A 12,523-nucleotide genomic window follows, 5' to 3' on the forward strand; every position below is an offset into this window, starting at 1 on the left:
CAGGACCTTAATGTACTTCTTCTTGAGCCACTCCTTTGTTGCCTTGACCGTGTGTTTTGGGTCATTGTCATGCTGGAATACCCATCCACGACCCATTTTCAATTGCCTGGCTGAGGGAAGGAGGTTCTCACCCAAGATTTGACGGTACATGGCCCCGTCCATCGTCCCTTTGATGCAGTGAAGTTGTCCTGTCCCCTTAGCAGAAAAACACTCCCAAAGCATAATGTTTCCACCTCCATGTTTGACGGTGGGGATGGTGTTCTTGGGGTCATAGGCAGCATTCCTCTTCCTCCAAACATGGCGAGTTGAGTTGATGCCAAAGAGCTCCATTTTGGTCTCATCTGACCACAACATTTTCACCCAGTTATCCTCTGAATCATTCAGATGTTCATTGGCAAACTTCAGACGGGCATGTATATGTACTTTCTTGAGCAGGGGGACCTTGCGGGCGCTGCAAGATTTCAGTCCTTCACGGCGTAGTGTGTTACCAACTGTTTTCTTGGTGACTATGGTCCCAGCTGCCTTGAGATCATTGACAAGATCCTCCCGTGTAGTTCTGGGCTGATTCTTCACCGTTCTCATGATCATTGCAACTCCACGAGGTGAGATCTTGCATGGAGCCCCAGGCCGAGGGAGATTGACAGTTCTTTTGTGTTTCTTCCATTTGCGAATAATCGCACCAACTGTTGTCACCTTCTCACCAAGTTGCTTGGCGATGGTCTTGTAGCCCATTCCAGCCTTGTGTAGGTCTACAATCTTGTCCCTGACATCCTTGGAGAGCTCTTTGGTCTTGGCCATGGTGGAGAGTTTGGAATCTGATTGATTGATTGCTTCTGTCAAAAGGTGTCTTTTATACAGGTAACAAGCTGAGATTAGGAGCACTCCCTTTAAGAGTGTGCTCCTAATCTCGGCTCATTACCTGTATAAAAGACACCTGGGAGCCAGAAATCTTTCTGATTGAGAGGGGGTCAAATACTTATTTCCATCATTAAAATGCAAATCAATTTATAAAAAATTGACATGCGTTTTTCTGGATTTTGTTGTTGTTATTCTGTTTCTCACTGTTCAAATAAACCTACCATTAAAATTATAGACTGATCATTTCTTTGTCAGTGGGCAAACGTACAAAATCAGCAGGGGATCAAATACTTTTTTCCCTCACTGTATATAGCTCAGTGGGGGCCTTACATGGTAAAATAAAAAGTTTAGTTTCACGTACGATGAGCACAGTCGGCTACGAACGGTGTGAAAGTAGCGCACTTACCTCTTTGCTACCGCTCCCCACTGCTGACATACATACACAAAGATACCCCGTATAGCCTTAACAGACCGTTTGGGGTAAGTGCTGTTAGCGAGCACCTATGAAGGCCGACACGGCACACGAGGGAGTGGGTGGCCAACACCACACCCTGGCAGTGTGGTGATGTTAACAGACTGCAACACGTACCCATTTGAGGTCAAGTCGACCTAGGTGAGGCCCAGGACCGATTCATATAATCGTCACTGGTGTTGGCCATGAACGGCAATCAAACTCGGGTCACCGAGTTCGTAGCGCAGAGGCCCGAACCGCTACACTACCGCTCAAACGCACACAGAGACACACAGAGACACACAGAGACACACAGAGACACACGGATGCACAAACCTTTCGGCCACACTGGCTGGGCGGATCTTGTCGATGATGATGGTCGGCTTGTGCAGGTGCCCGGGGCTGCTCAGAGACACTCCCAGGCTGCTGCCCGGTGTCTTGGCCACCTCCACCAGCAGCGGCCCAGAGGCATTGGTCACGGAGTCTGAGACACACAACACCCAGCGGTGGGCAGAGGTCGCAAACAGGTTTTGATTCCTTACCCGTACCCATACCCAGCCGTACCAGGGTCGAAAACGGGTACCCGTACCCGATACCCGGATACTCGTACCCGGCCGGGTATCGGGTAAGGTATGGGTACCCGATTGCGACCTCTGGGATGAAGCCATGTTGCAGGCGCGGGTAGGTTGATTCTAGGAACTTGAATTGTGAGAAGAGGCAAGACGTTGGGAAATGAGTGACAAACGGTTACTCACCAGTGACTCACGGCCTACCCGTACCCGTACCCGGCCGCACCAGGGTCACAAAGTGGGTATCGGGTAGGGTACGGGTATCGGGTACCCGGTTGCGACCTCTGGTGGTGGGCGAGGAACTCTCCCCTTCTGGTGGGCAGTGTCCGGGGCTGGGGGGCACTGCCCGTGCTGTCATTTCTGATTAAATAAATCATTTTGGGACCTTTATTGCCAGCATCAAAATTATGGAAATATATTATTTGGCCTTCACCCTTTCTGGTTAAGATGTTCAAACACGAAAAATAAACCAATTTCAGGCATCAAGTCTGCATTAACCATACATTCTTGTGGCAAAACATGCAAACCTGCACACCCTTTGTAAACGCAGTCCACCGCTGCACGTACGTAGAACTTCTTTCGCACCGTACGTAGGCAACACCACCGTTGTTGTCGTTTAGTTGTTGTTATTGTTGGAGAACCTGCGATGAGCACAGTTCGCTACGCACGGCGCCGCGAAAGAAGCTCAACGTACTCGGGTACAGAACGCGCTCGCCGCCGCCCCCTCGTACCCATGATGGAGACGTCGTACTCGATCTGCAGCGTGGCCTCCTGGCCGCACTCGCGCAGGATCGCCAGCGCCTCGGCGTGCGACACGCCGTGAAGGCTCATGCCGTCCACGTTCAGAAGCCGGTCGCCCGCCTTCAGCGTGCCTTCCCTGCGGAGGCCGCGGCGGCGGTGGAAGGAGCGGCCACACAGGAGGGAGGGAAATCACGCGGCGGCGGCGGCTTTCTTTTTAGTTGCCCAAAAATCAATTACGGACGAGATAATTAACAGTCCATTAGCAGCGCCTAAACGCCAATCCATTAACGATCCTTATTAAAGTCGCAGCTTATTTCGCGGTTCCGCTACGTCGTCCGGTAAACCGCCCGTGGAAATTAGCGGAAACTGTAGATTATTGCAGGTTTGTTTCCATAAATTACGCACCGTATCCCGTTGTACGCGTGAGAGGAGGGATTATTTTTTTATTGAGATTATTTTCGTCATTTTATTTTAACGGAGATGACTATGGAGCCTTTTCAGAGGGTCACAAGCTGCTTGAACTGCTGGAAAGCATTGGTCAGGATGGTTTATGATAAACTGATATAAATTATATGTGGACAAACAACCTTTTAAAATATATTTAATTTAAATATAATCAGCTAACCTATACAGCTATCTTTAAATGCACGTATGTACGAGCATCCTACTAGGCTGCTCCACCAATTTCAAGGAATGTGGGGTCATTTGAAGGCTTACAATATGTAATATATGTAAATGAGGCCAAAACTACTAACACACTCGACCTTTGACCCAATAATTCAGCGTAATATCCGATCTACCATTTACAACAGCCTGATGGGAGACAAGAGGCCCAGTTCAAACATCATACAATGGGTAGACATGTTCGGCTGGCGAGGTGTGTGTGTGTGTACGGTTGCCGCCTGTCCAGGTTTGACCCGGAAAGTCTGGGAATTGGTTGGCAGAAATTGATTTGTAACCGAGCTCTGGTGGTGGTAATGTAACTTGCCAAACTGCCCCTACTGGACATTGGTGAAAAAGAGGTCCACAGCTCATCGTATTCCTCCTCCAGTCGAAATAAAAATTCAAATTCTGATGTGTTGAATTTTCTGACCGTATGCTCTACTATACTGCACAACTTTGATAACAGACCTTGGCTGACTGAGAAATACATCTGCGTTTGGTCTGAAGTGGAAAAGGTGTCGAACTTCTTTTGCACCGTACGTAGCCAACCGTGCTAATCGGAGGTGCGGGGGAAGGACAACAAACTAAACACAAAAAGCAGTTCTAAAGAAATTAGTTTTCAATCTAGACGATTTAAAAGGCATAGCTCCAGTGGGCTTCTTATAATTTAGACGGAAGAGGGTTCCAGAAATCTGCAGAAGCGCATCTGGAAGCGCGTGATGCAGTGACCGTCTTTGTTCGATGGCCAGCCACAAGCCGCTTCTGCGAGGATGACCGGAGTTCGCGTGACGGTGCGTGACGGTGCGTGACGGTGGTGACGGTGCGTGACGTGCGTGACGGTGCGTGACGGTGCGTGACGGTGGTGACGGTGCGTGACGGTGCGTGACGGTGGTGACGGTGGTGACGGTGCGTGACGGTGCGTGACGGTGGTGACGGTGCGTGACGGTGCGTGACGGTGGTGACGGTGGTGACGGTGCGTGACGGTGCGTGACGGTGGTGACGGTGGTGACGGTGCGTGACGGTGCGTGACGGTGGTGACGGTGCGTGACGGTGGTGACGGTAATGACGGTGGTGACGGTGGTGACGGTGGTGACGGTGCGTGACGGTGCGTGACGGTGGTGACGGTGCGTGACGGTGCGTGACGGTGGTGACGGTGGTGACGGTGGTGACGGTGCGTGACGGTGCGTGACGGTGGTGACGGTGGTGATGGTGCGTGACGGTGCGTGACGGTGCGTGACGGTGGTGACGGTGCGTGACGGTGCGTGACGGTGCGTGACGGTGGTGACGGTGCGTGACGGTGGTGACGGTGGTGACGGTGGTGACGGTGGTGACGGTGCGTGACGGTGCGTGACGGTGGTGACGGTGCGTGACGGTGGTGACGGTGGTGACGGTGGTGACGGTGCGTGACGGTGCGTGACGGTGGGTGACGGTGCGTGACGGTGCGTGACGGTGGTGACGGTGGTGACGGTGCGTGACGGTGCGTGACGGTGCGTGACGGTGGTGACGGTGGTGACGGTGGTGACGGTGCGTGACGGTGCGTGACGGTGGTGACGGTGCGTGACGGTGCGTGACGGTGCGTGACGGTGCGTGACGGTGGTGACGGTGGTGACGGTGCGTGACGGTGGTGACGGTGCGTGACGGTGCGTGACAAGCGTGACGGTGGTGACGGTGCATGACGGTGCGTGACGGTGCGTGACAAGCGTGACGGTGGTGACGGAAACTCACCGGTCGGCAGGACCGCCCGGTCTTACGCACGTCACCAGGATGGGTCTCGACTTGTGCCTCTGCTCATGGGCGCCACCTGTCCCACCGAGTCATACCACAACACCGAGTCATCCTACCACAACACCGAGTCATACCACCACACCGAGTCATCCTACCACAACACCGAGTCATCCTACCACAACATCAAGTCATATCACAACACCGAGTCATCCTACCACAACACCGAGTCATCCTACCACAACATCAAGTCATATCACAACACCGAGTCATCCTACCACAACACCGAGTCATCCTACCACCACACCGAGTCATACCACAACACGATGCCCCTTGAACAATCACTGTCATCAAGGACTTCAGCAAGAGAGGGAGGGGTATGGGTTGGTTCAAAGGTGCAGCTTGAGCTTGAAAGTGAAATAGAGCAATTGAAAACAGGGCCTGACCCCTCCATCAGAGCAGCCAAGTGGCCCAAGGGAATATATTTTGCCAGTGCCACGGGCGATGTACGCAGGACAGGACCAGCGTGGGTGATTTACTTTTAAATTTACCAAGCTGTAACTACTGTACAGTCGAAAAATATACCGCATGTTGTAGTAATAGGTTTTTACCCTTTTTCTGGCAACCAAAACTGAGACTTTTATACAAGGGATCATGTTTGGAATAACCACAACACAAGCAGTCAAAATGCAAACAAAAAGAGACAACTCTGATAATGATATGCACAACACCGAGTCAAATAAAAATATACTGAATGTTACTTACATGACTCTTTGGTTCTTTCGGGACGACCGCTTGTGTGGCGATCGAAACGTCGTGATCTATTATTTTTCTACGTGACTTTACCGAAAGAACCAAAGAATATGGATTCCTGCAGTCACGAAAGCTTCAAATCAAGGTCACTTACATTATCCGTAGCAATTAAGGCCGCAACAAGATTAGGTCCAAGGGTACACAAGTCTCTATCAGCGATTCTTGTGTGGGCCAAAACAAGCCACTATTAGGTCAGATAAAACAGCTACGGCCAGAATGATGGGTCCCAAACAGTGAATATAAGAGAGCAGCATCTACGGATGGTGGAGCATGAATACATGTTCAGGGGCAACAGCTTGCTGTTGCAATGAGTCTGCTTACTCGACACAGCTCACCATTGTTATTTGCACCACGATTATAGCACAAAACTATCACAAAACTATGTTGCAATGATGGGTATAGTCTGTAGAAGTTTCACAACAAAGAGCAATTTTGCTACGCGTCAAAAAATTTCTTCCAAATTTCGCAAATTAGGACCATAACACCTGTGCACGTACGGGCCATCTCTCGTTTTCGTACGACAGTCACATGCTCGCAAACGTGCACGGTGAGCCAGGTTGCACGTTGCACGTACGTAAAGTTAATCAACCCACGGTATTAACCAGGTTGGCCACCGAGATTTAACCGCCAACCTTTGGAACAAGCGGCAAACGCTGCGAGCGCACGGCCGTGTCACCACTCCTCAGTTACCATCTTCAAGCGGTGCGCGTTACGCCGTGCATGCCCCCCTGAGCCACAGCATCTCCAGTGGCCTCACGCGACCTTCTCGGAGGGAGAACGAACACTTGCCTCTGATGACGAAGCCAAAGCTGTTGCCTTCCTTGTACAGCGTTATCTCGATGGTCTTCGCAATCACTCCAGCAGTGCTGTCAGGCGCTGGGAACAAAACAACAAACGGACGATTGATTACGCACAATAACAACCAATGCCTCAATGTGGTTAACTGTTATGGTCACGGGAGGGGAGTGGGAAATTCATCACAGGAAACAACGCGCCGAGTGTTTTCGGCGAGGCCCAAGAAACTCTTTGAACGCACCGATCCGCACGTTTTGTGTTCCCCCCAATAGTGTTAACAGCGTCTTGTCGTGCGGTGAAGAAAGCTTCGTGAGGATCTTCACAGCCAGCAGTTCATCAGCGTTGTGTCAGAGAACAGACCTGGACAACTTTCTGAAGTCACTTCAATATGCTTCCTTGTCGACACGAGGAGCAATATCTTTGACAAGTCCTGCATGAGTGTGTGTCGCAAGTCAACTAAGCCAAACGTAAGTTTCTCAGAGCTGGAACACGCCGATTCAAGTCACAAACTCAATTGCATACGATAAAGACACGTTTGTATAATTGCGTGTGCAGCCATTGGTGACCAGGCTAACTACGCCTAGACACAAACACAGGCTCCCAGTGGTGAAAGCACAAATCTCTGACATGGCACAAGCCCTCTGAAGTACCTGACCATATCTATGGATCTATGGTCAGTCCGTAAAGGCTAATGTGACAATCGCGACCTCTTATTTTTGTTTACAGATCATAGCCCAAAGAAAGAGTGCTGTGACCAAGCTGCCCTCTGATAGGGTTTACGATTGCGTAGCGGACATGTATTTAGAAAAGCTTTCCTGTGACGTATAACATTGTCAGGAATTAACGACTTCTTCGATTTTTGTACAGGGCCCTGCACAAAACCAACATGTGTTCACATGTCAGTCAGTCAAGTCGTGTTTTTTTTTGGGTAAGGCCCATTAAGCTAAGAAGCTCTGATTCAATAGCAACCCGGACAAAAAAACGGCCGAGCATCTGACATGGGAAGGGAGGGGTTTAACAGCGGTTGTATGGAACAAATACACCTATTTAATATTCCACACTTGCTCAGGAAGCGCCGTTTTAAAAGATGAGAACACTGATAGAGGTATGACGTGTGGCGACAGATCTAATGAAAATGTCAAAGATAAATGAAAGCACAATTGACGCACTAAAATTCCATTAGTGCAGCACTAATAGGAGGCAAATACATAAAATCTTAAATGTCAATGCAAAACGAGCTAAGCAGTAATGTTGTATGCGAGTAATAATTTTATTTCTGAGCTGACATTTCATGAATGACCTTAGAATACATGGTGTCTTGTAAATTTGAGTCAATAAACTCGAAGCTAGCTGGCGTTTTTTTCCCCCCTTGTCAAGTCAACTTAAGTTTCGCTTTTCTCAACTACCTCACCGCTATTTGCAAGAAGCTTAAAAGGCAGCTGGTAATTTTGCATTTCAAGCCTCTAGATATTTAGAGATCTGGCTGCTCTGTGAGCACTAGGTACTGATTAAACAACAACAACATAAACTCTTGCCGGTAATCAAACAATCGCATGCCAGAATGTTGTTTTGGAAGCTGTCTTCGTAAACAAAAAGGAAATGCTGTAATCAAAAACACAATCTACGGGGAAGGGGGAAACCCTGGGGGCGATCGCAAAAACTGAAAAATTCGTTTTGAGCCATGGAAATGTGTCTAACGTAAAGCCAAAAATCTGCTTCTGTTCGCAAGCGCTGTGTGTGGAATACGTTGTAGAGACATCAGCTATCTCCCAAAACCCCACACCATCCACACTGATGACGCAATCATCATCATCATCATCACCACCCGTAATCAATCCACTGCTGGATGAAGGCCTCCTCAAGCTGTCCCCGTCCTTTAGGGCCCCGCGATGTATCGATCCACCCAGCACTCGACAGCGAGCCGATTCCATCCGCTGCATCTCTTCGGTGGATATGCCCTCGGACATGTATCATTCCATCATGAGGTCATGTCCACTGCAACCTTAGGGGTCTCTGTACGAGTCCGTGGGTCCTTTGTGTGCGTCTGTGGGTCTTTATGCGAGTCAGTGGGTCTCTGAGTCGATCGGTCTCTGTGCAAATCCGTGTCCACTGCTAGCGTTCACCGAGGGCACGAGTGGCATTCACTCGCTCTGCTCTCAAGCCAGCAGCCTGATGTAGAAACGTGGACACATGATTTACAGTTGGGTCTCAATTCAGACCCAAACAAAAGAAGAAGAAGGAGACCTGTGCTCTAACACAAACAGACACAACACAATCGCGTCCCTCCCTCTGCACAATGGGGATCGATAACATAATGGATCTGACCAAGAGAAACCACACGCGCACACACACACGGAGACAGCTCGCAGTGCACGTCATTCTGCCACAGGTTGCCACCAAAGAGCCGGCAAACAACTAAATAATAAATAGCCGCACACAGCTGGCCCGCTGAGATTTCATTCTGTTTTTGTTGTTGTTGTTTGTACGGCGCTGCCTTTGGATGGCGACCGCTTGCGGGTGAGTGGATTCATTGGCAGGGAGGAGGAGAGAGCGGCACAGCCAAACCACCGTTGCTGGAGGCCCTGGCTGTGGGCGTGCGTGCATGTGTGCGCAAGGAAGAGTCGTTTGCAACCGGGAGGACGGTTCGGTGCCAACGGCGGCCACGTAAAGTCGCCAGGAATTCCGAGGTGGCCGTGCGGCCTGGTGGCCAGAGAGCGCTGAGCTGGTACCACCGACTTCCTGGGTTCAAATCTGGGCTCTGGTCAGCCGTGATTCAACCGGGTTATCAATTGCTGTGGGTTCATGGTCTCAACCTGGTCACCGATGATTGCAGGAAACTCATCACATTACAAGTGGGTCCTGAATAAATTTGGCTAATTCCTGCTAAGAGAATAGCAAATATTAGTTTGACTATTATGAGATGCATGCACTTTACTATTCGTAGTAGGTTGGGAAAATGCTGCGCCCCTAGTGTGTTGCTAAGAGGTCACTTGAAGGGATCTCAGTAGGAGTTTTGTGATATCATCTTCGGTGGGATTTCCCTAACACAGCTGCGCCCCTCTGATGGGAGATCCGGACATCTTGTGACACCGGACACGAAGCCGATTGCACAGTGAGGATTTTTCTATGACACGATTTTATTTAACTCACTCTGTTGTTGTCGTATCCTAAAATCTTGTAACTCAATTTTAACCCACTTCCCAATGTGGTATCGACTGCGAACTTGGTATACTTATGTCATACTGATTACAATACTATATTCTATCATAAAAATATAAATGTTTAAACGATCTTTTTACACGCTTTCTATTAACTCACTCTGTTGTTGTTGTTGTTGTCGTATCCTCAAATCTTGTAACTCAATTTTGACCCACTTCCCAATGTGTATCGACTGCAAACTTGGTATACTTTTGTCATACTAATGAGAATACTATATTCTATAATTTTTTTAAACATTCTTTTTTATATGTTATGTTTCGGCTTGGGTCTAATTGTCCACGCTCAACTGACGTTGGCTGTAATTGGCCACGGTCCCTTATGTTATGGCAAGCTTCGGGGCCACTTCCTGGAGTCGTGGAGTTCTGCCATTACGAGTATGGTACATTTCATGAAAGCGTGTTTTTAAAAAAGTATTTTAAAATATTACTTATTTTGTTTTAAAACAAAAATCCGCCAGGGATTAATTTCCCCTGCCACTGCTGTCTCGTGAAACGATGTCAGCTTGAGATAATATTTAATCGGGTTCAGCCCCACTATCTGCCACCCTCCGCTAATTAACCGGAATCATCGCCTCTCGTATGAACGATGCTTAATACTGGTAGGAACCTCCTGGTTACACCAGCCCACAGGGGATTATTGTGTCCGTCCGTCGTGCAGAGAGGGGCTGGGTGGGGAGGGGCTGGGTGGGGAGGGTGGGGAGGGGCTGGATGGGGAGGGGCTGGGTGGGGAGGGTGGGGAGGGGCTGCTCACCCCGTGGTGCCCTTATAAAACTCAACGTTTAACCTACTCACGCCGGCTTGTGCCCGCCCTCACAGTCGGCCATATTTGCGGAATACACCACGCCGCCGTTGACCCTGGCCATTGACCGAGCAACCCAACGTTCCTACCAGCTCCCTCCGCAGGAATGTGTTTAAAGCCATTGCCAAAAGTGTATTCACTTTTAATATTTTCAATACAGTTTCTAGTTATATGTATGAGGATGCACGGCTGTTGTCATTTTATATTGCTCATGTTATTTTTTACATTTTGCTGTTTTATGAACTTTTTTAAATGCAAATATGACCCAGACATGTCCTTATCCAGCTTAAATAAAAAGTAATAAATACATCTATCAATCGTTGTGCTCAGAAGCTAGTATTGGCGTCTCCTGTATATCATCTTTTGCTATGTGACACTTAGATGGGTTTGTGTATACATTTATTTATTAAATATATTTCATGATGTTTGATTAGTAGAGACACGTACTTCTGCACAGTGCATATGGCAAGATGGGCATTTTAGTGAGCATGACATGTATTACCTGATAAGAAACCAAAATAAATACCTCTCAGTGGGGTACACGCGAACATTTGATCGACATTTTTAATGTTGACATGAAAATAAAAACGCCGTTGTGTTTGATTACCCTCGACACGATGATATTCTTCAGCAATAATTATGGGACATCAACAGTGACGGCTGGCTTCGTCATGAATGCGACAAGGCACAGCCGGATGAAGGGAAGGGGATGAAGTTGTCAAAGGTAATACAGAGGACAGGATAAGCCAGCCCCGCAGTGCCGTTTCACCATATCTCTCTCCCCAGGGAACATTTGATTTCAACAGGCTTACACTCAACAAACGCTAAGTTACAAGAGGCAGTTAAACGTGGGCCATAATTTACCCAATGGCAGCAGCACTTATTTGACCAATGGTGTGCAAGACCAAGAACATATATCCGTTTAAAATGGCTCTCTCTTTAGTTGTTTTCAAACATCTCTCTCACATCCCCTTTCTTTGGGTTGATGTTAAACTATTTCCGCCTTCTCATACATGCATAGCGCCCGGAGATACATTTTTTAAGGGTGCTTTATAAAAAAATTATTATCATTAATTATATCATGCAGCATGCTTCCTAATAGGCATCGAACGATTTGGGCCCCCTTGCAATTTGGAAAGGGGGCCCAAATTTTCATTTTTTTATTTTTGTTCTACCGCGGTCATCATAGTGGGAGCGGAAGATCACGCACGTGAACCCGTTACACAAGAAATAAAAAAAACGTTCAGCTCTTTGGTCGATCCACTGCTGGATGAAGCCTTCCTCCCCCACACCATATCGGTCAAGTGGTTGTTTGACCGTACTTCATCACGGTGGGTCAGTGTGGGTTTGTGAAAACAGGGCCCAGACCTGGGTGACATATCGCTCGCCACTGACACTAGCCATGGCCAAATAAATGACTCCGGATCTCCAGGTTAACAAACAGACCACTGTGCTGAACACTGCACGATTCACCCCAGGAGGCAAGAAATCATAAAATAATCTGGATTCTTACTCTATGCATGGATCGAGAGCGTAAGAAAGAAATTTTATTGATGAAACTAGGTCACGTTTTTATATCTTCATTTTATATGTAATGCGTTATGTACAATACGCAGAATACAGGTAGAGCTTGCCCCGGACTGCTTAGCGTTCTCCATTGATACGGCACAAGGTAAATAGGGACAGTCTCCCGTGAACTGAACCATCTTTACAAAGGCAAAGATCCCATGGAAAGCCTCAACAGGCGTTTGGGGCAAGTGCCATTAGCAAGCACCAATGAAGGCCGGCACGGCACGAGGAGGAGGGTGGCCAGCACCACGCCCGGCCGCCTTTGTCTCCCCAGCGGCGATGTTTACACACCGCACCAGGTACTCATTTGAGGCCGAGTCGACCT

The 12,523-nt window shown here is 48.6% G+C and overlaps 1 protein-coding gene across 10 annotated transcripts in view; it reads right to left on the minus strand.

The window, feature by feature from the left end:
* Positions 1–12,523, minus strand: part of LOC133342611 (glutamate receptor-interacting protein 2-like) — a 189,862-nt gene that overhangs the window by 27,801 nt on the left and 149,538 nt on the right. For all 10 annotated transcript variants that reach the window (XM_061551863.1, XM_061551862.1, XM_061551858.1 and 7 more), the window contains 4 exons: positions 6,607–6,693; positions 5,008–5,083; positions 2,610–2,755; positions 1,646–1,793 (listed from right to left, as the gene is read on the minus strand). In XM_061551863.1, coding sequence (XP_061407847.1) covers positions 1,646–1,793; positions 2,610–2,755; positions 5,008–5,083; positions 6,607–6,693 — 457 coding nt within the window. The remainder of the gene's footprint in view (positions 1–1,645; positions 1,794–2,609; positions 2,756–5,007; positions 5,084–6,606; positions 6,694–12,523) is intronic.

Source organism: Lethenteron reissneri, chromosome 15, assembly GCF_015708825.2.
Source record: "Lethenteron reissneri isolate LAM-NWPU_2019-01 chromosome 15, ASM1570882v1, whole genome shotgun sequence".
NCBI classification, from domain to species: Eukaryota; Metazoa; Chordata; class Hyperoartia; order Petromyzontiformes; family Petromyzontidae; genus Lethenteron; species Lethenteron reissneri.